Source organism: Artemia franciscana, unplaced genomic scaffold (genome assembly GCF_032884065.1).
Source record: "Artemia franciscana unplaced genomic scaffold, ASM3288406v1 PGA_scaffold_200, whole genome shotgun sequence".
NCBI lineage: Eukaryota > Metazoa > Arthropoda > Branchiopoda > Anostraca > Artemiidae > Artemia > Artemia franciscana.
This window is the reverse complement of record NW_027062644.1, coordinates 98328-123536: the sequence shown is the minus strand read 5'-3', so window position 1 is coordinate 123536 and position 25209 is coordinate 98328. Positions and strand designations below refer to the sequence as shown.

The 25209-nt window shown below is 37.0% G+C and overlaps 1 protein-coding gene across 3 annotated transcripts; it reads left to right on the top strand.

The window, feature by feature from the left end:
* The first annotated feature begins 2757 nt into the window (after positions 1–2757).
* On the top strand, positions 2758–25209 carry LOC136041402 (putative ankyrin repeat protein RF_0381). 3 transcript variants are annotated; one of them, XM_065726054.1, is made up of 3 exons: positions 2759–2857; positions 17512–17665; positions 21765–25209. In XM_065726054.1, the coding sequence occupies exon 3, from the start codon at positions 21863–21865 to the stop codon at positions 23834–23836; it is 1974 nt and encodes a 657-aa protein (XP_065582126.1). In that variant the 5' UTR covers positions 2759–2857; positions 17512–17665; positions 21765–21862; the 3' UTR covers positions 23837–25209. The 3 variants fall into 3 exon arrangements, with proteins under 3 accessions (XP_065582125.1, XP_065582126.1, XP_065582127.1); XM_065726053.1 differs by lacking the exon at positions 17512–17665 and having other exon boundaries at positions 2758–2857; XM_065726055.1 differs by lacking the exon at positions 17512–17665 and having other exon boundaries at positions 2782–2857; positions 21675–25209.

Genomic DNA, 25209 nt, shown 5'->3' with positions numbered 1-25209 from the left:
AAAATTAAATTTCAATTAGTTCTAATTAGTCGAAAAACAGCTCCATATAAATAAGCCAAGTAACAAAAAGTAATGTAAAAATAATTTTGTAAAGGGCGAGTTTTAATCCTAGGCATTTTTTTCACTTTTAAAATATCACTTTTCCTTCTGAAAATTGCGTTTTTTAGAGAAATGTCGCTGTTACATTGTTTCTTCAGAGTACACACAGCAGTCATTTCAATGCTTTAAACCGTATGCTAAGCTGTTTTCAAGAGAAGGGCCAGTAGGTTTTGGAAAAAATCCAAAATAGTGAAGAACCACTGTTCCCCACTCAACCATATTATTTTGAAACAAATTCTACGCTAAACACGACATCCCAAATCAGTTTTACCGGATTTTTGAAAAAGAGAGAGATTTATAATTTTTCGAGAAAGGAAGATCACGGATACGTGTTTGTTTGTTTTTACGGGGATGATATTAATGAGCGAATGGTTCTAGAAAATCGATGGAAGGTTCATTAGAAAGAAAATAAAAATTCTAATGCATTTTTAAAGTGGCCAAAAAGACTGTGCCACAGCAATAACAAATATCAATTTTGCAAAAAACAATTTTGCCCCACAGAGGGCCAAGTATCTATTGATTTAAAATTCTAAATAACCCAAACGGTTTAAAATTATCAAAAAGCCATATATTGAGCGTCCCAGCTAAAGAGGTTGTAATACCGCACAGTGGCATATTCGTCCCTAAATAATTTAGTCCATACAGAATAAATGGTTCATTTTCTAATTTTCAACAAGCCTTCAGATAAATATAGAATAGGCAGAAATATTCTCTAATGTCCCTTAGGTTGCACTAAGCCGAAATACAGGTGCTGCGGGGTAATAGCTCCTCTTTTATTACTATCAGGGAATTTCCCAGGAAGGAGGAGGGATGTTTTACAAGGCAATTTGCTTTACCAACATTTTGAATATTCGTAGTCGCAAGAGGTCAGAGACAAAGTAGTTGCATTCATAGTCGCATGTTGCATAGGTACAATTGCAAAAATTCACAGGCTCAGTCGCAAGTAATTGCAGTCACAAGTCGTTGCAGTTGCTGTCAAAGTAGCAAAAAGTCAAAACAAAACACCTAAAACTAATAAATACAATGATGTAGTTAACTTGTACTTTCGGAAAAAAGTTACACCTGTGAGCATATCGCAAAAGAGGGTGTTTCAAAGGAACCATAAACCATGATAGGCTTCATCTATGAATTAAATAAAAAAACAAGATTTTTCAACTGAAAGTAAAGAGTGACATTAAAACTTGAAACAAACAGAAATTAATCCGTATGTGAAAGGGGTTGTTCCCTCCTAAACATCCCGCTCTTTGCGCTAAAGTTTGACCCTTTCTCACAACTCTGCTTTAGCGTAATAACTTTAGCGTAAAGAGCAGGGCGTTTAGGAGGGAACAGCCCCTTTCATATAAGAAGTAATTTCTGTTCGTTTTAAGTTTTAATGTCGCTCCTTACTTTCAGTTAAAAAACATGTTTTCTAATTTAATTTCTGAACGTTTTAGAATGAATACATTTTTTTTTATTTTGGCTCTCCGCATATGAATAATTAAAAAGAAATTTGCATATTAATTTTTTCTTTTTTTTTGGCTAAATGGCTTTCTCATAGTTTTGATCGGACGATTTTGAGAAAAAAAGGGTAGGGTAGGAGGCCTATTTGCCCTCATAGTTTTTGGTTGCTTAAAAAGGCAACTAGAACTTTTAATTTGTTTTGCAAACGTTTGTATTAGTAATAAATACACGTAACTTACGAATCAACTTACATAACGAACTTTTATATTCGTATATTTTTATTACGTATGCGAGGGGGTCCCCCCACGTCAATGCCTTTCTCTTTACATTAAAGCTTAAATTGTATCTCAATTCTTTAAGAATGACCCCTGAATCACAAAGGTCGTAGAATAAATAGTTGAAATTATAAAAAATGCTTTAGCGTAAAGAGCGAAGTATTTAGGAGGAGAAGAACCTCCTCATACGCGTAATAATTTCTATTCGTTTTAAGTTTTAATACTGCTCCTTACATCCGGTTGAAAAAACTTTTTCCTATTTATTTTTCATTGTTTTTTTTAAGAATACTAAACATCCTGCACACCCTTCATGGAATTTTTCTTCCCTTATGATAAATTCTCCATGAAAAAATAATCCCACTTAACCCCCTCCCCCAACCAGAAAAAATTCCCTGAAAACGTCTGTACACTTCCCGATAACCATTAATATATGTAAACAATGGTCAAAGTTTGTAACTTGTAGTCCCTCTTTCAGGGATAGTAAGTCAAGGACTCAGGGGGAGTAAGTCACCCCCAAAGACATAGTTATTAGGTTTTTCGACTATGCTGAACAAAATGGCTATCTCAAAATTTTGATCCGGTGACTTTGGGGTAAAATGAGCATGGGAGGGAGCCTAGGTGCCCTCCAATTTTTGTGGTCACTTAAAAAAAGGGCACTAGAACTTTTAATTTCCGTTAGAATGAGCCTTTTCATGACATTCTAGGAGCACTGGGTCGATACGATCACCCCTGGGAAAAATTTAATGCATGACCATTATGTTCCCAGCCTAGATGCTTGAATCTTACTTATAGTTCATGTCGGAAAAAACAGATTGGTAAAATATAATGGACTTCTTGTAGTTTCTTCAGTTAATCAAGAAAACAATTCCTTTGTTATCGTTCTTGTCAGAAAAATGTTGATAGTACAGCCACTGATAAGAAGCAAACAAGAGATAAAGGGTCAACAAAAGTTCTGCAAAGGAGATAATGCTAGTCGGTGTAAAATGTTCAATGTCAAATCAGCATACGTGGTCTAATTTCTAATTTGACCTTTCAGATACTTTGTAAGTTAATTTTAAGTTTTATTTTCAGTATAAACATAGCTTCTATTAAGACTCAAGCTATAGGAATATGATGACATATATTCCTATATGTTATAAGAATATGATGAAACTGAAAATGATCTTTTATTCTGTGTGTTTATGCTTTAAATATAAAAGAATATTTAGAAAAAGAGGGTTGAGATTAAGCTGAGGTTGAGAAATTAAGCTGCCTCTAGTAATTTTAAAGGGGTCATGCCTCATTTTTTCTCTAACTGTGATTAAATCTATATCTGCACCATAAAAGCCTCCAGAGTTCTTCCCCATCCGATGGGACGGTCATGATTGCATCGCAGCAAGGCTCTTGATACTAGACTATCGTTTTCTACAACTTTTTGAAGTGTTGTAGCCTCGTATAAGAGGTCCAATAGAGTTCACCTCAAAACCACCTTATATAACGAAATTATTTTTCCATTGTGTAAAAAAAACGTACATTTTTTTTCTATGATTATTCACATAATCAAGTTGGCAGAACGACTCTGCTGCCTTGCATTTTGAAAACAATGCAACTAAGGTGTGCCATTGAAGCTGTTTGAAATCTCTGATGTCATTTTAAAGGACTCAAGAAAAGCTATAGGTCCAATCATGAAATGTAACCGAGGATATATCATCTAAGATGTTTGTCAGATAATCTATTCAAGGAGTCCATTAAAGAAGTTCATCTCTAAATTCAACAGAACAAATTTGCTGAAAGCAAAAGCTGACTGCCACAAAAGGAAATACAAAGAAGTTCCACGGAGAAGTTGTCACCATGCCACCAGCAAACTCTTTCCAAGAGTTTGAAGTAGCACTGTGGGTTCACCTTCTCAAAAATGTAGGAAACAGAGTTACCAGACATCCGATATAAGATAGCGCAGCTATAAAAGCTAAAATGGACCGTTTTTTAGCAAAAACATCACAACTGCAATTTTTCAAAACATAACTCCGGGAAAATGTACTGATTTGAAACCTTCAATGCACAACCATCTGGAGAAAGTGCCCAAATGTTGCAAATACGTCCTGTCTGAAAGCAAAAGCTTTGCTTCTCTATTGTCATTGTGGTGGCTCTTTGTGTGCTTGGGGTTGGAATCGTGGGGATATATAAAATAACAGAGGCTGAATTGGCTTGCATTTACCGTGGTTTAAAAAAAAATTATTTAAAACTAATTTTGACTAACACCCCAAGGATTTACGACCCCAATTCACTATTGAATACCTCCCATTAAGAGTGCCAGAAAATGAAAAGAAATAAAAATGGAAAAGCTTCTAAATAAAGACAACTTGCACTCATTGAATCTTCCAAAACTATTGTTATTTTTTTTAACCAAACTGTTATTAATTATATTATTCATTTTTCGATTTATTATTAATATTTATTATATATTGTTATATCACATATTTATTATTATCATATTTATTATAGTTATTAATATATATATATATATATATATATATATATATATATATGTATGTTATTAATATTTATTATATATTTATTATTATTATTATCTAGTTATGTCAAATGCAGTTCTATCACTCTTGCAAAATTTTACTAAAACTCCAATTCCAAAGCCCTAGTTGGACGTTATTTAGTGTTGTCATAGAATATTTATGAGTCTACTGCTCAATAGGGGCCTTCCTCAAGCCACTCAGCGTGTCCCAAATTGGTAATAGGAGAACGCCACACAGATATGTAAGCTACCTCCAAAGGAAGCACGGACCAAAGAGGGACCTTTTCCCTGTAGTTCCATAATAGAAACAGGGGCACCCTCGCCTGGGGCCATAAATATAGGTGGAAGAGCAAAGAGGCACCTCTGAGGTTAGGAATAAGCTACTGAAGATTATTAGCCCTCTGATTTTAGGAAAACCTTAATTAAACCACTGTATAAGAAAGGTGACAAGAGTGAGTGTCGTAATTATCGAGGCAATAGTCTGGTCTCGGTAGGTAGAAAATTACATAGTAATATGATACTTTTAGACTGAGAGATGCTGTAGATAAAGTTTTAAGGGAAGAACAGTGCGGTTTTAGAAACGGTAGAGGATGTGTCGACCAAGTTTTCACTTTTAGGTTAATAATTGAGAAGTCCCTTCGTTGTCAAATACTTTTGGTCCTCAGTTTTGTCGATTAAGAGCAAGCTTTCGATTCTGTTGATAGAAGAGCGTTAGCAAAGGTCTTATCCTTATATGGTATACCAGAAAAACACGTTAAAGTGATTTGTGCTATGTACAAAAATAATACTGCTGCGGTTAAGGTAGGAAATGAGGTTAGCAACTGGTTTTGTATTAAATCAGGAGTTAAGCAGGGTTGTGTTCTAACCCCATTTATATGGATCATTTTGATGGACTTCGTCTTAAGGAGCACAGGAAAGGCAATTGGAGACCACAGAATCAAATGGGGAGAAAAAACGCTCCTGGACTTAGATTATGCTGATGATTTAAGCATATTAGATGAAAGTGTTAGCAAAATGAATGAATTTTTAGAGGTTTTGCAAGTTCAGGGTGCTAGAATAGGCTTGAAAATTAATGTTAAGAAGACTAAGTCACTAAGGCTAGGAATAAGTGAAGATGAAAAGGTGACGTTGGGTAACGAAAAGATTGATCAGGTTGACAGCTTCACTTACCTTGGTAGTTTTAGTAGTAAAGACGGTGGGAGCAGTGAAGATGTTAAAAGTAGAATAGCTAAGGCTCAGGGTGTTTTTTCACAGTAATAAAAGTTTGGAAGAATCGAAAGATAAGTCTGCAAACCAAGATTAGAATATTGGAAGCTACAGTGATGACAGTGGTCAAATATGGCTCTGAAGCATGGCCTCTCCGAAAAGCAGATATAAATTTACTAGATGTTTTCCAGAGAAATTGCCTACGGATTGTCCTGGGTACCCGGCTGACTGACCATGTTTCAAACAGTAGGTTGTAAAAAAAAATGTGGTTCAATCCTGTTTTCAAGGGCTATAATGACAGAAAGATTAAGATGGCTAGGCCGCGTTCTGTGGATGAAGGATGACAGATTGCCGAAGATTGTCCTTTTTGGCCAACCGTCTGGGGCTACACGGAAAGCAGGTCGTCCTCGTCTCGTTTCGGAGGATGTCATAAATAAAGATTTAAAGGAAATGGGAACTGCCTGGGAGGGTGTAAAGAGGGAGGCCTCGAATAGATTAGGTTGGAGGAGAAGCGTGCGTAGCTGTGTTGGCCTCAGTTGGCTTGGTTCTGCAGTGAGTTATTAGTAGTAGTAGTAGTAGTAGATGCATAACACCGTCGTGGGAGGACCCTTCATAGGAGGACAGCTGAAGAAGGGCGTAAGATCCAGATCTATGAACAACGGCCTCTGCGAAGGGCTGCCTCAACCCTTTTAGGGTACCTGCAAGACTTAGGGCCTTGCAATCAACGCTATTCCCACTTGAAAAGTGGCGCAACTTAAGGAAATTATAGCCTGATAAACGACACAGCATTCGCACAGGATTCTGAATAAAAGATAATTCTTCTGGGCTGGATCTGTTTTTGGGGGCGTTTGTCATATTGTTGTTCATCCAGGTACTAAAAAGTCTTTTTGATCTTCACTTGGAATTCGGATTACCATTATTAATATGTTATTTTATGCATTTTAATAGAAATGAATGGTTCTAGATTTTTAAGTGTTAATACCAAGAACAAATCGCCAATTTTCTTAGCATGCATTTTTGGGAGGTTTCAGAGAGCCCAAATATCTTTTGAGAAAACTCTAGGATAGCAAAAACATCCCAGGAGAGGTGCAAGTCAGAAAAATGCTTTTCGGGAGCTCTAATAACTATTGAAGAACAGTTTCTTGCTCAAGCAGAGTCTTCTTGCCTTCAGGGTCATTATCTTATTAGCTTGCGGCTAATAGAGAAAGTAGGAAAAGAAAGCGTGCCCAGGAACCACAACAACAGTGTGAAAACAGGCTTGCATCTCAAAGAGAAATCACCAAAAGAAAGCTTGCCGAGGAATCACAACAACAGCGTGAAATTAGGCTTGCGTCTCAAAGAGAAATCACCAAAAGAAAGCGTGCGGAGGAATCACAAGAGCAACCTGAAAATTTTCGCCTGGCATTCAGGTACACCCCAGTCGATGATTATAGCTTGAGTAGATGTGTTCAAAGCGGGACTATGTCTAAAATTTGTCCCTATTGCAAGGCCTTGAAATTTAATGGTGAAACAATGGGAATGTGTTGCGCTCAGGAAAAGTTAAACTTCCTCTACTGGCTGCACCACCAGAGCCATTGAAGACTTTGCTTACTGGAACTACGTCAGAATCTAAGCGTTTTTTTTTTATCACAGATCAGAAAATATAACTCATGTTTCCAAATGACGTCGTTTGGTGCCCAAATGAGCAGGGGTCCCTTCTATCGTTCTCAGGCGAGAATCATACATTTTTACAACTGTACATCATCAGTGATATAAATTCTGACTTGAATGCACGTTGTGAAATTTCTCCCGACGTTGAAAGGACTACTGTTTCCCAATTGTAACATATTTTCCACGAAAATAATAATTTAGTGCGTCTGTTCAAAACAACCATCGATTTGATGCCTATTGATACGCATAAAATTGTTATTTCCGCTGACAAAACGCCTACTGTCCAACATGTGCGTAGATACAATGCTCTAACTATCGACGAAGTGGCAATCGTTATGGTTGGTGATCAGTTTTTACCTCGAGATATTATTCTTCATAAGCGAAACGCTCAGTTGGTAAGAATTGCTGAAACTCATTGATGCTACAATGCTCTATAATATCCTATCATTTTTTGGGATGGAGCCGACGGCTATCACTTTAATAATAAATTGCAAGATCCATCCACTAACAAACAAACGGATAAGAAATGCAGCGCAATGCATTATTATTCTTATAGACTAATGATTCGGCAGGATGAAGACAATTGTATTTTAAAATGCCGTCAATTGTTTCACCGATACATCGTTGATATGTATGAAAAAATTGAATCAGAACGTTTGCTATTTATCTGTCTGAATCCGACCAATCTCCGCTCTGAACAATACATTCATTTGCGAGATGCAGTTGTAAATGACGATAATACCACAAACTTTGGAAGATTAAACAATTTTACCTTCGTCTTATGCTGGCAGTCCCCGTCATATGCAAGAATATGCTCAAGATGCTATTGCGTATGTTCGTCTCTATGGTCGTCCAGATTTATTTATTACATTTACATGTAATCAATCTTGGGACGAGATACAGCAGCTTTTACTTCAAGGACAATTGGCGGTTCATAGACATGAAATTACGGCCCGTGTCTTCCGGGAAAAGTTGAAATCACTGATAAACTGATAAAGTGTTTGGGTCAGTGCGATGCTGGATGTACTCAGTGGAATGGCAAAAACGAGGATTGCCACACGCACATATGCTAATCTGGCTACATGATAAAATTATTTCTAATGAAATTGATGATGTGATTTCCGCTAAAATTCCTGATGAAAATGTCGATAAGAGCTTATATGGTATTGTTGTAAAAAAATATGATACATGGACCTTGTGGTGCACTGAACGAAAAATCACCATGCATGGCAAAAGGAAGGTGCACAAAACAATATCCTCGACTTTTAGTACCCAACACAATTACTGGCAATAATGGTTACCCACAATATAGAAGAAGATCTACTGAAGATGGTGGTAAAACAGCAATAATAAAGAAGCGTAACGGTACCACCATCAAAGTAGATAACCAGTGGGTTGTTCCATATTCCCCTTTATTATCAAAAATATTTAATGCACACATAAACGTTGAATACTGTTACTCCGTAAAGGCAATCGAATACATATGTAAATACGCCAAAAAAGGCAGTGACATGGCAGATTTCGGCTTGCAGTAAGAAATAAGTGATATCGACGAAATCGTACAATATCAGGCTGGAAGATACATAAGCAGTAATGAAGCTGCTCGGCGAATTCTTTCATTTCCTATACATGGACGAAGTCCAGTTGTTGTTGAGTTAGCGGTACATTTACAGAATGGTCAGCGTGTTTATTTTTCGAAATCCAACGTGCAGCAAAGAGCCCTGAATACACCGGATACAATGTTAACTGCTTTCTTTTCGTTATGCAAAAATGATTCTTTTGCAAAAAAACTGCTGTATACTGAAGTGCCTTCGCATTACACGTGGAATACTAAAAATAAAGTTTTTGAACATCGAAAACAGGGTAAGTCAGTCGACGGCCAACCTACCATCTTCAAAGATACCACGATAGGAAGACTCTACACCATTCACCCCAATCAACATGAATGCTTCTTTCTACGCCTGCTTTTGGTGAATGTACCTGGTCCGACGTCCTTTGAGTATTTGAGAACTGTAAACGGTACTATACATGACATTTACCGTAGTGCATGCCAAGCTCTGAATTAATTGGAGAATGACCAACATTGGAATAACTGCATCAATAACGCGTGCAAAACGTCAACTCCAAGTCAAATTCGTGCATTGTTTGGAATCATACTAACCACTTCCTCTCCTTCAGCTCCTACAAAGTTATGGGAAAAATATAAATCGAAAATGTCCGAAGATATACTCCATCGAAAACGGTTAGAGACGTCAGATATGACTTTTGATTTTACATCATAAATTTATAACTACACTTTAGTTATTATTGAAGATTTGTGCGTATGTCAAACCAATATTGTTGATTTCGTGGACGCCTATATTTTTGGCTGCCAGAATCGCTCGTTCACTTAACCGTTTATGATTTTTCTAATTGGTTAGAATATTCGGAAATACTTTTTCAATCAATTCATTTTTGGACGTCACTAAATTACAGAATTCAGCAGGTAATTGTATACGTCCTTAAATTAAGTCTACTGGGAGCTTTCCATTTCCAATTGCCAGCAATTGATCTGAAAATGTTTGACCAGAGTCATTGTTTTGCAATCGGACACGCATATTTGTAGTTAATTTTAATGTCTTTACGTGTGCCCATAAATTAGAATTTTTCAGGCAAGCATTCATTTCGTCTGCAGGGGTTGATCTAGGTATTATAGGTAATGTTTGCCTAAAATCTCCCGCAAGCAATATTAATGTGCTGCCAAAGGGTTTCGAATTCCCTCGCAAATCTCTCAAAGATTGATCCGGAGGCTCGAGTGATTTTTTGTGTGCCATTGTGCACTCGTCCCAAATAATAAGTTTGCATTGTTGCAATACTTTACCCATCCCAGATGATTTGGAAATATTGCAGGTGGGAGTTTCTATACAATGCAAATTCAGATGCAATTTCAAAGCGGAATGAGCAGTTCTTCCACCAAGCAGCAACGTTGCGGCTATTCCGGACGACGCAATTGCCAACACTATATCATTTTTTGATTGAATTGATGCCAGAATCAGTTTTATCACAAACATTTTACCAGTACCTCCTGGTGCATCCAAAAAGAAAATTTATCCAACGTTGTTATCGACACAATGCATTATCGTATCATAAATGTCTTTTTGCTCCGACGTTAACTGAGAAATGTTATTTTGTACATACGACAATAGATCACTCGTGCTGTAACTTTGTTCACGATCCAATTCTACACATGTTGAAACAACAGCGGTACGATTAGGCGAAGGCATTCCCAAATCCTGAAGAGGTTTGTTTGCCATACATACGCAAAAATCTTCAATAATAACTAAAGTGTAGTTATAAATTTTTGATGTAAAATCGAAAGTCATATATGACGTCTCTAACCGTTTTCGATGGAGTATATCTTCGGACATTTTCGATTTATATTTTTCCCATAACTCTCTAGGAGCTGAAGGAGAGCAAGTTGTTAATATGATTCCAAACAATGCACGATTTTGACTTGGAGTTGACGTTTCGCACGCGTCATTGATGCAGTTATCCCAGTGTTGGTCATTCTCCAATAAATTCAGAGCTTGGCATGCACTACGGTAAGTGTCATGTACCAGACACTTTTTGACCACTTTTTGACCTTTTTGACCAGAGTCATCGTTTTGCAATCGGACACGCATATTTGTAGTTAATTTTAATGTCTTTACGTGTGACCATAAATTAGAATTTTTCTAAGTTTTACTACTACACGCATATTTGTAGTTAATTTCAATATCTTTACGTGTGACCATAAATTAGAATTTTTCAGGCAAGCATTCATTTCGTCTGCAGGGGTTGATTTAGGTATTATAGGTAGTGTTTGCCTGAAATCTCTGAAGCAATATTAATGTGCTGCCAAAGGGTTTCGAATTCCCTCACAAATCTCTCAAAGATTGGTCCAGAGCCTCGAGCGATAATTTGTGTGCCATTGTGAACTCGTCCCAAATAATAAGTTTGCATTGCTGCAATACTTTACCCATCCCAGATGATTTGGAAATATTGTAGGTGGGAGTTTCTGTAGAATGAAAATTCAGAGGCAATTTCAAAGCGGAATGAGCAGTTCTTCCAGCAGGCAGCAACGTTGCGGCTATTCCGGACGACGTAATTGCCAACGCTATGTCATTTTTTGATCGAATTGATGCCAGAATCAATTCTATAACAAATGTTTTACCAGTACCTCCTGGCGCATCCAAAAAGAAGATTTCTCCAACGTTGTTATCGACAAAATGCATTATCTTATCATAAACGTCCTTTTGCTCAGACGTTAACTTAGAAATGTTATTTTGTACATACGACAATAGATCACTCGTGCAGTAACTTTGTTCACGATCCAATTCTACACATGTTGAAACAGAAGCGTTACAATTAGGTGAAGGCATTCCCAAACCCTGAAGAGGTTTGTTTGCCATACATTTGCACAAATCTTCAATAATAACTAAAGTGTAGTTATAAATTTCTGATGTAAAATCAAAAGTCATATCTGACATCTCTAGCCGTTTTCGATGGAGTATATCCTTGGTCATTTTCGATTTATATTTTTCCCATAACTCTGTAGGAGCTGAAGAAGAGCAAGTTGTTAGTATGATTCCAAACAATGCACGAATTTGACTTGGAGTTGACGTTTCGCACGCGTCATTGATGAAGTTATCCCAGTGTTGGTCATTCTCCAATAAATTCAGAGCTTGGCATGCACTACGGTAAGTGTCATGTATAATACCGTTTACAGTTCTCAAATACTCAACGGACGTCGGACCGGGTACATTCACCAAAAGCAGGCGGAGAAAGAAGTATTCATGTTGATTGGGGTGAATGGTGTAGAGTCTTCCTATCCTGGTATCTTTGAAGATGGTAGGTTGGCCGTCGACTGACTTACCCTGTTTTCGACGTTCAAATACTTTATTTTTAGCATTTCACGTGTAATACGAAGGCACTTCAGTATACAGGAGTTTTTTTGCAGAAGAATCATTTTGACATAACGAAAAGAAAGCAGTTAACGTTGTATCCGGTGGATTCAGGGCTCTTTGTCGCAAGTTGGATTCCGAAAAATAAACACTTTGTCCATTTTGTAAATGTACCGCTAAGTGAACAACAGCTGGACTTCGTTCATGTATCGGAAATAAAAGAATTCGCAGAACAGCTTCATTACTGCTAATGTATCTTCTAGCCTGATATTGTATGATTTCATCGATATCACTGATTTTGGACTTCAAGCCAAAAACTGCCATGTCACTGCCTTTGGTGACGTATTTACATATGTATTTGATTGCCTTTACAGAGTTATAGTATTCAACGTTTATGTGTGCATTAAATGTTTTTGACAATAAAGGTGAATATGGAACAACCCACTGATTATCTACTTCGATGGTGGTACCGTTATGCTTTTTTATTATTGCTGTTTTACCGCCATTTTCAGTAGATCTTATTCTATATTTTGGGTAACCATTATTGCCAGTAATTGTGTTGGGTACTAAAAGTCGAGAATATTGCTTTGTGCACCTCCCTTTGGCCATGAATGGTGATTTTTCATTCAGTGCACCACAAGGTCCATAGATCATATTTTTTACAACAATATGATATAACCCCTTATCCACATTTTCATCAGGAATTTCAGCGGAAATCACATCGTCAATTTCATTAGAAGTAATTTGATCATGTAGCCAGATTAAAATATGTGCGTGTGGCAATCCTCGTTTTTGCCATTCCACTGAGTACATCCAGCATCGCACTGACCCAAACACTTTCAGTTTTACTATGTAGTTTATCAGTGATTTCAACTTTTTCCGGAAGACACGGGCCGTAATGTCATGTCTATGAACCGCCGATTGTCCTTGAAGTAAAAGCTGCCGTATCTCGTCCAAAGATTGATTACATGTAAATGTAATAAATAAATCTGGACGACCATAGAGACGAACATACGCAATAGCGTCTTGAGCATATGGCAGGGACTGCCAGTATGTGACGAAGGTGAAATCGTTAATCTTCTAACGTTTGTTGTATTACCGTCATTTACAACTGCATCTCGCAAATGAATGTATTGTTCAGAGCGGAGATTGGTCTGATTCAGACGGATAAATAGCAAACATTCTGATTCAATTTTTGCATACATATCAACGATGTATTGGTGAAACAATTGACGGCATTTTAAAATATAATTGTCTTCATCCTTCCGAATCATTAGTCTATAGGAATAATAATGCATTGTGCTGCATTTCTTATCCGTTTGTTTGTTAGGTTTGTTTGTCCTATTAAAAATAATAGGATATTGTAGGGCATCGTAGCATCGATGAGTTTCAGCAATTCTTACCAACTGAGCGTTTCGCTTATGAAGAATAATATCTCGAGGTAAAAACTGATCACCGACCATAACGATTGCCACTTCGTCGATAGCTGGAGCACTGTATCTACGCACATGTTGGCCAGTAGGCGTTTCGTCAGCGGAAATAACAATTTTATGCGTATCAGTAGGCATCAAATCGATGGCTGTTTTGAACAGACGCACTAAATTATTATTTTCGTGGAAAAGATGTTGCAATTGGGAAACGATAGTCCTTTCAACGTCGGGAGAAATTTCGCAACGCACATTCAATTCAGAATTTCTATCACTGATGATGTACAGTTGTAAAAATGTATGATTCTCGCCTGAGAATGATAGAAGGGACCCTGCTCTATGATAAATTTGCCCTTTTACTTTGAAAGTAGGCATAAATTGATCTTGATTTTGGATTTGGGCACCAAACGACGTCATTTGAAAACATGAGTTAAATTTTCTGATGTTTGACAAAAAACGCTTAGATTCTGACTTACTTCCAGTAAGCAAAGTCTTCAATGGCTCTGGTGGTGCAGCAAGTTGAGGAAGTTTAACTTTTCCTGAGGCGCATCACATTCCCATTGTTTCACCATTAAAGTTCAACACCTTGCAATTGGGACAAATTTAGACATAGTCCCGATTTGAACACATCTACTTATTTTTCTTTCTACAGTAAAAAAAAAGAAATCTAGAATTCACCTGAAAGACAAAGAGCAAGTAAAAGTAAAGGAGAGAGATAAAATTCTATTCATTTTGAAGTTCAATGAAAAGTCCGATCACCAGCGGATCCGAAGGGATTTTTCTGGCACCCTCTTTCCCTATTTTTATCTTTTTTCCCTCTTTTCTAGAATAAATTTGTCAATTTGGTTAATAATTGGTACCTTTGTTACATTGTAAACCAACACCTATACAGCAAACAACTATAAGTTACTGTAGACTGGACCTTCTTACTGTAGACTGGACCTCCTTACTGTAGACTACATCTTTTCATATCTTTAATGGCAACTATAGTTGACCACTTTCAGATGATGTACGTTGCTTCTTTCTGTACGTAGCTTTAAAACAATTGCTTTTGGCAGTAACGCACAGTAGAAGGTCACATTTTTCGCGTTCAAATGCGAAACCATTCAACCTTGCTTTCATTAACAAAAATATATAAAAACAAGTGGTAATTCCATTACCAACTAAAATTAAAACTTAAATTTATACCCCCAACAAATAATAACTAAACTATATTATATATATATATATATATATATATATATATATATATATATATATATATATATATATATATATATATATATATATATATATATATATATATATTGACTATTCATTCAGAAAAAATCATACAGTATCCAATAATTCATTTCTTACATACACATTTTTATATTTACAATTATTTAACAGGGGAGGAAGAACTAGGCAATTTTTAAATTACAATTCATGCATTGCCATACATCCATATATAGTACACTATTCATTATTTTACAACACATCAATTAAGCCAGTATCTTTTACATATTGTCCTAAATACTTAACTGTCTCTTTTTGTTCATTTTTCACAACCTTTCCTAACAGTTCTTTTATTCTGAACTGAATACCTCTCTTTTGTGCTTGTTCCTTTAGTCATGACCTAGCAGTCTCATACTTTTTGCATTCCATAATTATATGTTGTAAATTTTCCTCCACTCCACAGACATTGCAGTCAGATGAGTCTGTCATATTTCATATTTTCAGTATCTTTTTCGTCATTGCATGCCCAGTCCTCATTCTCAGTATTATGTCTGCTACTTTTTTTTCTGGATGCATCATTTTATTATTTATGTATCTGTATTCAATGATTTCTAGGTACAGGTTCAGTGATCTTTTCCTGAATTCTTCCAGTTCAATTTCTTTTAGCTTCTCAACTATCTTTATTGTAATTTGGATATGAGGTAAAGCCTGTGTCTTTCTTAGCAGCAGTTTTAGCCACTTGGTCTGCTCTTTCATTTCCTGATACACCTACATGGGCTGGGATACACTTCAACGAGACACAGCTTCTTGTCTCCTCAATCATTCTTATATTTTGGACAATATCCCTTGCCATTGTTGGGTCTTGCTTGTGGGCTACTTTGAGGTACTTCAGGAAAGATAAGAAGTCTTTACATACTAGGTATTTTACTTCTTTTCCTTCTCTGACTATTTCTTTTATTGCTGTATCAATAGCAAATAGCTCAGCCATGTAAGCACTTGTGTGGTCTGATAGTCTATACTGGATTGCTTTTTTTTATAATTATCCCATATACCACAACCAGTGCAACTTCCTATTTTGGATCCATCTGTAAAAAATTCCTGTAGTCTCTGTAGCTTTCCAGCTCACTCAGTGCAAATTGCAGCAGGGACTGTTCAGACACTTCTGATTTTGTCTTATTTCTTCATGGATTTTCCATGATTTCTTTCTTTCTAGTACTAGTACTAGTGCGATTAATGTTAATACTACTACTTGTAATACTAGCAAGGTGCAGCTAAGGGGGGGGGGGGGTATGTCACCCCCTCCAAAGTTTCAAGGTGAGCTTTAACAAGGCCTTGGAACATTGGGTGTTCCAAGGAATCACAACATGTTGTCTGTATATTGGTTGTCAAAACAGCATATCTGTAATATCTTAGGAATAAATAATAAATAATTTCTGAGACCGCACTGGTTAATCATGACAAAACACAAATTCGAAAAAAAAAAAACAAGAACAAGGACAATTAACAGCCGCTGAGGACGGTCAAGCGGAGGTCTTGAGTGAAATATTTGCATAATTTTCAATTATTTCATTGGCTGTTAATTGTTCTTGTTTTTCTTAAATTACCTTAAATCACAGCTTGGAGTGAAATAAGGAATTTGATCCTGTTGAATCACTCCTTAAGATGATAATTGCATACATCGTTGATTAGATTCTTGGAAGATTCTGGTGCATCCCAGTCAAATCTCCATGGATTGTCACTCCACTCAGCATCCGGACGGCGTTTGAATACATCTGTTGATTCAGCAGAAACAGTGTTCTCCTTGAGGCTATTCCAAGTGTTATGTGGGAGGGGTCAATCTCCAGGAGCTCATTTTCTTGATTGGTAGAGAGAAGTTTGTGTGCCATGATCATATCCCCACGTTTCCGCCTGTAGACTAAAGAGGGGAGGTTGAGTTCCCTCAGCCGTTCACTGTAGGGCTTGTTTTCCGTACCAGCAATCAGCTTAGTGGCCCTTCGTTGGATTTGCTCAAGCACTACCTTGTCCTTTTTGAATCGAGGGGTGGCCAGGATGGTCCCCACCTCCAAACACGGTCTTACCAGTCCTTTGTAGAGCTTGGTGATTACATGTCGACTCCTGCTGGTAATGCTGTATTTAATGATGCCTAGGGCTTTGCTAGCATTGGCTGAGATCTTCTGTGAGTGGGAGCTGAATTTCCACTGGGAGTCTACAATAACTCCATGGTCTCTCTCCTCCTGAACATGCTCCAGTATGTGGTGACTCCCAGGGTTTTGGGTCATTAGGTATTGTTGCTGCGAGTTATTGTGTGCAAAGTGTATGACCTTGCATTTTTCAGCGTTGAATTCCTGCAACCATCTTTTGACCCAGGAGCACATGTGGCTGGGATCAGTTTGGAGGGATTGGCGGGCAGAAGGGGAATTGGTAGGACCTATGAGTTTTGAATCATCCGCATAGAGAGTGGTTTTGTTACTGGTGATAAGGGCTAGCTCATTTACGTATATATTGAACAGGGTAGGGCCCAGGACACTGCCCTGGGGGACCCTGCTGGTGACTTTGACTTCATCAGAGAGTGCGTGACTGTTTGGTCCAGTGGTCACTTTCACTTGCTGTGTTCTGTCCCTCAGAAAATCCTCGATCCAACTGATCACTTTTGGATTAAGAGACAGGGTGCATAGCCCGTGAATGAGGTAGCGGTGACAAACTTTGTTGAAAGCTTTGGCTAGATCCAGCAGGATTATATCCACTGGTACTCCTTTTTCTAGTAGGTCAGTCACAAGACTATAAGACTCAAGCAGGTTTGTATCCACTGATTTCGTAGAACGAAAACGATGCTGGCTGCTGCTGATGAGTGAGTTAGCCTCAAGATGGTTAATGATGCGTTTGTTGACAATTCTCTCCATGACCTTGCATGCCACACAGGTAAGGCTGATAGGTCTATAGTTTGCTGCTGAAGTTTTGCTACCCTTCTTATGAATTGGGATGACTATTGCCTTCTTCCAATCCCTTGGAAGCTTTCCTTGTGTTAGCGACAAGTTAAATAATTTTACCAGGGGCGCTGAAATAGCAGGGCTTAGTTCCTTCAGCAGTTGTGGACTCAGACCATCATGTCCGGTCAATTTGTTGGCATCAAGCTCCTTAAGCTGCTTGGTTACTTTTTCGAGTGTGATTGGTGAGTGTAACATTGGGAAGGTAGTGTGAGCCTGTTCTGCTGGTGGGAGGGTCGATTGGAGGTCATCCTTAGAAAACACTGAGGCGAACTGCTGATTCAGAAGGTTAGCTTTTTCAGAGGCGCAGGAAGAGACTGAGCTGTTATTCTCCAGGTCTGGTACTGAGTGTCTGCCTGGTTTGCACAGGGAGATATGTTTCCAGAATAACTTAGGGTTTCCCATGATATTTTTGGCCAGATGTTCTTCGTAGTTTACAGTGAGTTTCTGCGTTTCTTTTATGAGGAGATTCCTGACGATTTTGTACTTCTCGTATACTGTTGTTGTTTTTTGTTTCACAAACTTCTCCCAAAGTTTTTTCTTCCTTGCATAGATTCTTGATTTTTGGGGTGAGGAAAGGTAGAGTTTTGGGTTTCTTTTCTCATATCACGCTGGTATGATTGGCTTGGCTCTCGAGTAGGGTATTTTTTAGGATTAGCCATGAAGCTTCCACATCATCTGAGATAGGAGTTTCCAGATAGGCATCTATCAGTTCTTCCACCATCATTTTGTAATTATTAAAGGATTGCTTAGTATATTTTGATGGTTTGGAGTTGAGTTGTATAGATGAGAGGACTGGCATGTGGTCATTTGAGCCAATCGGACTGAGAGTCTGTGTCCTGATCACCTTTTTTGGGTCATTGGTTACGACCAGGTCGAGTGTTGAAGGATTTTGTCCCGGACGCATTCTTGTGGGCACCATTACTGTTTGGTACAGAAAATGTTCAGCAAGGAATTGAATTAGTGGGTTTTGTTCAGGGCTTGACCTGGTCATACCTTGGACATCTATCCAGAACACGCTTGGGAGGTTGAAGTCCCCTGTCATGAGCAAAGTTGCCTTTGGGAAGTTGCATAGTATGAATTGCGTCATTTCAGCAATTGCTCCTTGAGAGGACAACTGGCATGGACTGCTGGGGCTCCTGTAAATTGAGCTTAGGACAAACATTTCGTTAGGTAGGGACAGGGACAGCCAAATGGCTTCAACCCAAGGTAAGTAAGAATTTGGGACATAAATTTCTCTTACTTGGAATTCATTGGAAGCCAGAACAGCAACTCCTCTTCTACAGTTTGGATCGGACAGATTGTTGAAGATGTTGTATCCAGTGGGGCAGATTGAGTCTTCTGTCAGTTGAAATCTGGAATCCTTAGGGCTAATTTCTGTCAGAGTTACAAAATCTATCTGACTTAATTCGAGCACTATTGCCAGTTCTGGCATCTTATGGGTGATAACATCGACGTTAGCTGTCATAATATTTACAAGTTTTCGGGTGTGTCTAGGCAACTTCTGGTTATGCACACTATGGTTCTCACTTATAGTTGAGGTGGGTGAATTACAGCTGAGGTACACGGAGCTGCTATTGAGGGACAATGCAGAGGGGCATGGGGACGTAACTATTAATTTACTGTTTTTACTTTCACACAAGTTTACTGTTACATTGTTATTATCAGTACTGCAGGACCTACTATCGTCGGTTGGATTAGCGCTTTCATTTGTGAAGGACTTGAACGAATCAGGGCTGGACAGATAAGAAAGTTCATCAATACTTGTTAGTTTATCACGATCCACTTTGTCATTATTTACGCTATGTACTGGGCTAGCAAAGGGAGCAACTAACGTTCCATGGTCAGGTGAGAGTATTCCCCAGCTGGGCGCACTGAGTTTTTTGAGACGATCTTTCCACAGTTGATAGCTAAGTTTGGCTCTCCTAGTTCAGTTCGGCGTCTGAGTTCAGCAGCTAAGACTTTTCTTTTCTCCCGGTCTTCCCGCGAGGCATCTGCCCTAAACTGAATTACTTGACGAAGCTCGTAAGATCTTTGTAGAATGCATTTTTTCATGTTTAGATTTTGGACAGAGAAAAGAATGGGAGGGGGTCTGCTGTGGGTCGATTCTTGATAGCTTGCTCCTGCTTGTCTGATGGGTTGCTGAGTGGCCCCAACCTTGTTGACAGGTGGCGATTGGCTTATAATGCGTCTTACATTAGTAATGTTTGCGTTCGGAATTTTGTATTGCTCTGTAAGATATTTCTCAATGAACGCCTTGTCGCTGTTTATTCCTAGCTGCAGGGGTACGCCATAAGCAACTAGGTTAAGTCTCCTGCTATCTCTGTCTTTTTCCTGTCTAAACAGTCTGCGGACTTCGTCTTCGAGGTGGGAATCAATGGCCTGTTTGATCTTGGATGTTTCCTGCAGCATTGATGCTTGGACATGCTGTTTAACTTCTAGGATAGCACATTTATCCGTCATGTTTTTCTCAAGGTCATCGACACGCTCTTTGACTTCATCTATGCTTTCGGTGATATCACGTTTAAGCTCCTCTACCACTCCTTTAACTATGTCAGCGATAGCCAAAGCACTTGAGACCTTGGATGTTATAAGGCTCGAGATTTCAGCTAATGAAGGGGGGTCTGCTGATGTACCAGAGTGCTTACAAACCCTATTTTTTAGGTGTTATGGACTTTCATTTTTAATATGGGGCGTGATCGTCTCTTACTAGGTTGCTAGCTATCACTGCAACCCGGAAATATAGTTTTTACTAAGGGACGTGACAAGGGGCTAGATTGCTAGATATCGCTGCAACCAGGATTATATTTAAGTATAACAGAAACTATTTTAAAATAGGGTTTTTAAGAGTGTCAATGGTGGAGTGGATACTGTGTTGGAATTCTACTCGTAAGGTAATAGGGTCAATTCCTTCCATGGGTAATTGTTACACATTTGTTAATTTAAACCTCTAAACAAAACCTCTATTAATCTGTAACTCCTTTCTGTAACTAGTCTCATTCATTCATTCTTTTCTATAACAATTGCGCTTCTTAGTTTTTTTCTTTTTTTATTGTTTAAGATACGATTTTATTCAGCATACCTATTTACACGTATTTATCTTTAATTTAAATTAATTCCTTATCTATATATTTTCGTGTTGTTGGTTTTAATGCCCTGTCTACTAAAAAAACACACTGCTTTTTACCTTGATAGGAAAGTTTAAGGGATAAATGACGTTTATTATTGTTTTATTTATTATGTTTTAATTTGTAATATGAATTTATTTGAACCAACCTAATTTGCTTTCATAAGAAAAAATTCTCCATTTTCTATTCTCCTGAAAATAGCTAACAAAATTCATTTGGGAGGAAACAACATCTAATTCAAATGTAGTTACTTTAAGTCCGTTGCTGGAACTGATAAACTTCAGTCCATATTTTTGCTACTAGGATACTAAAATAGCAATACTTAATAACGGGGATGTTATCTAGAGCTTAAATTCTGCAGTGATGAAGAAAGACTGTATTGTATTGTATCATATTAACGACGCTTCTTGACTACTAAGGTCCCTGCGTCGACCCTGCAGTGCATTGCTGCAGCATGATTCGATCTCTGGGTCCCGTATTACAAAGCTAAGGTCAAACCAACTGCGCCACCACAGGACAATGAAAAAACTAGAAAGAACGTGCGAGATATTCAGTTCATTTTGGGCTGCCTTATTCGAAAGACAATTTGCAAATAGCTATAGTACTAGATAGAAGCTCTATCACTTCTCTTTTATTTGGCTGTTGGTTAAAATTTTTTTTCTATTGACATATTTTTTTCAGAATACCTATTCTCAGTCTTTAATGAAAAATGGGCTCTTCACCTTCATACCTGGGCTATATCAGTTCTAACACACTGACTTAACTTAAAGGGCCAAAGGTGTTTATTATTTGTTGGTTTATCATGCTTTTTTTTAGGCAGTTTGAACAGAATTGAGCCAACCTGATTCTATTGAATTAACCATTTAAAAAAAGAAGATGATTATGTGGTCATATTCTATTTTCCAGGATTCATTGGGCAAAGACCATTTGATTCAAGGGCAGCAGCTTTAACCAATAAACACCAGTCAATATTTTAAATATTTAAGGCAAGTGCTGCAGTAGCCATGTCAGATGATGAAGATGGTGGAAATTGCACCTTTACTTTGTCGACTGCAGTAAAGGCTGGTCATAACGATACTCTTATATTTGCTGTTAAATATGGTGATATTGAAGGTGTTAAGGTGATTATAGACGAAGGTGCCGAGATTGATGCTAAAGATGTCCTGGGTAAAACTCCACTTCACTATGCTGTTGAAAAAAAAAGGACGTCTGATATTAAAATGACTGATATTGTGAAGATGCTTCTAGATAATGGTGCTAGAATCAATGCTAAAAATCGAAATGGTGAAACTCCTTTACACTGTGCAATTGAGAAAAAGAATATTATAATGACTGAATTACTGTTAAGGCATGGAGCTCATGTTAATGCCAGAGATAATAATGATTTAAGTCCACTTCATGTTGCAGCCTGGGAGGGTTGTTTACAAACTGTTGATTATCTTTTAAATTATGGAGCTGATATTAGTGCTGAAGACAAAACTAGACGAACTCCTATATTTTATGCAATTTGGAAGGGTGATTTGAAAACTACTCGGTTACTTTTAACCCGTAAACCTAATTTAAAAGACAGACCTCATCTGCTGAATATTGCTAGTCAAAAGGGATGCATAGAAATCGTTCAAGCGCTTTTGGAAAATAATGCTGATATTAACGCTAGTGATTCAAATGGGCTAACAGCCTTGCATTTTACTGCTTCACGTGAGCCTGATTACGATATCGATTTCGATGATATAAAGGATATATTCTCATTGAAACCTCGTCAAACCTCGTATCCAAATGCATATGTATCTTATAATACTATTTATAAACCATTGAGTGATATGGTTACATCTTTTTTTAATCATAATATTAATGCTATTCACATGCCCGTAATTGGACCTGAAATTTTAAGAAGAGAAATTGCTAAGTTACTTCTAAGTAAAGGTGCAAATATAGATGCTCAGGATGTAAAGGGTGCAACATCGCTTCATCATGCCATTGATAATGGGCATAAAGATCTTGTAGAAGCTCTTTTGGAATATAATCCAAATGTTAATCTAGTAACAAAAAACAAAAATGGTTCACCTTTCCTCACTTCTGTTTTAAAGGGAAATGTAGAAGTTATCACAATGCTTTTGAACAAAGGAGCGGATATCAATGCTAAATTAGAGTGTGGATCCACAGCACTGCATATCGCCACTCATCGATGTATCGCATCTCATCGATGCACAGAATATATCCAACTTCTTTTGAGTAAAGGAGCTAATGTAAATGCTCAAAAAAAAGATGGAACCACTGCTCTTCATATTGCTGTTTCATCTAGGAATGTAGAACTTTGTAAAATGCTTCTGAATTGGGGGGCCAATATAAATGCCACGCAAACTCTTTCGAAATTTGGTGCTAGTATTCATCCTGTAGATGAGGAGGGAAGAACAGCACTTCATATTGCTTGTAGATTAAGCGCAAACGGGGAGCAATTGGAGCGCAACAGATTGAGCGCAATTATTAAACTTCTTGTTCTCCACGTACTAAAATTGAAAGTAGCAAATATGTATATAAATAAACAGAATAATGTCTATTATTCTTATTGTATTCAACGTATCAAGTCAGGACTTACTTCATTTCGTGGTGTCAAAAATTACTTCATACGCGAAATAGAAAGCATGAAGCGTGAGAAGATTATTCATAATAAACTATCATTTTATGATTTTTTAGTTAGAACTCCAAGTTCATTAGTAATATATATGAGGAATGAAAATATACTACAAGTTTTAAAATCAATCAACTATGAATCAAAATTTCCTATGTACGTCGGCTTGATAAAAAACCAATTCAGTGAGGTAATGGAGAGAAAAGAGTTACTTGAGCAATGTATTGACATTTTCTATTTCCTCTTTAACAAAGCTACTGGTCTACCACAGGAATGCAGTGAAAAAATACAGACCTACTTGAGTAATGAAGACATAAAAAGTTTAATCGATGCGTTTCAGCCACTTTGAATTCCTACTCCTAATGTGAGTTCTGCTGTTTATTGTTCATGTTTCGATTGTAATGGTTTCATTATATAAAATGCATGCAGGAGGGTAAAAGAGGAGTGGAGCAGGGTAAAGGAGCCTGCTTTAAGTTGCTGATTTGTACAAAGAGGATAATTTCAGTACAGCGTTGCTCAACTCTTCTTGTAATTTTCTTCCGTTTTTTTTTTGCTTTTTAGTTATTTGTAAGCTTATGGAAAAACCTGTTGATATTAAAAAAGATATATCTAATAACGTTCCAACAAGATTTTGGACAGTTTTAGAATAATTTATGCCTAAAACAGGAATCAGAAATCAAGTAAATCTTCGGTGAACGATAAATAGAAAGAGACGAAAAAAAAAAATACAAGAGTTTGTAAGGGCTCAAGCGCTACAGATTAATCTAAATTTTTGTATTATCTTAAATAACTCAAATAGGATATTACTTTCTTATCAAGATTAAGTGTAAATGGGTATTTAATCTGGGTATCTAAAAGTTCAATAGCGATTCGTAAAATGAAACTTAGCTATCTATAAAAGTTAGTAAACCGCAAACTTTAGTATAATCATTATGTTAAGAAAAGAATAAAAGAAAAGTATAATCATTATATTAAGAAAAGAATAAAAGCTTAGAATAAAGAAACGAACCAGTTTTTTCATGAAATAAAGGAAAGGCTTTGGTTGTCATTGCATTTGAAAAGTATGTAAAATAGAAAGCCAATGCATGCAGAAGAAACATAATGGTATAAAGATAAAGATAATGGTAAAAGATAGAAGACAGATAATGGTATAAACACAAGTAATATTTGTTTGTTTATATGTAGTAGTTTTTTTTCAGGATTTCTTTATCTCAGTATGCATATTATATGACCCAAAAAGTCTTGGATATTTTTACTCGTCTGTTTTTTAATTATTTAAGTATATTTTAATGTTTTGCCTTTTAACTATAAATGTTTAAAAAATTTGGTCATTACGGTTTTTGAAATGCAAAAAATCTATGTAACATTTATAGGCTTTTTTCTACCACATTTACAGTTCTTTGTGTCTGTTTCAATTCTTTTTATTTGTATTAGCCTATAGCTTACTTTCTTTAGCATTTTTTTTCTGATTCTAGCGCTCACCGTCACTGAGTTTTCATTTTAAAGCTGTAGTTTAATGTTATTTTTTTTAATTAGTATCCATCCTTTTTGTGAATCGGGAATTGGAATCAGTTTTTTTTTATTCTGAGCACTGTTTTCAATATCTCCAATTTATTTACTGCTAGAAATACGTGTCTCATTTTTGAACTCTCTTATTTTATCTGTTATTGGTATTAAGATTTGTGTGAGATAAATTTTGAATAAAGCTATATCTGAAATGAA

Excerpts from the sequence above, each read along its gene's own strand:
- LOC136041402 (XM_065726053.1), top strand. The coding sequence starts at position 21,863 with ATGTCAGATGATGAAGATGGTGGAAATTGCACCTTTACTTTGTCGACT.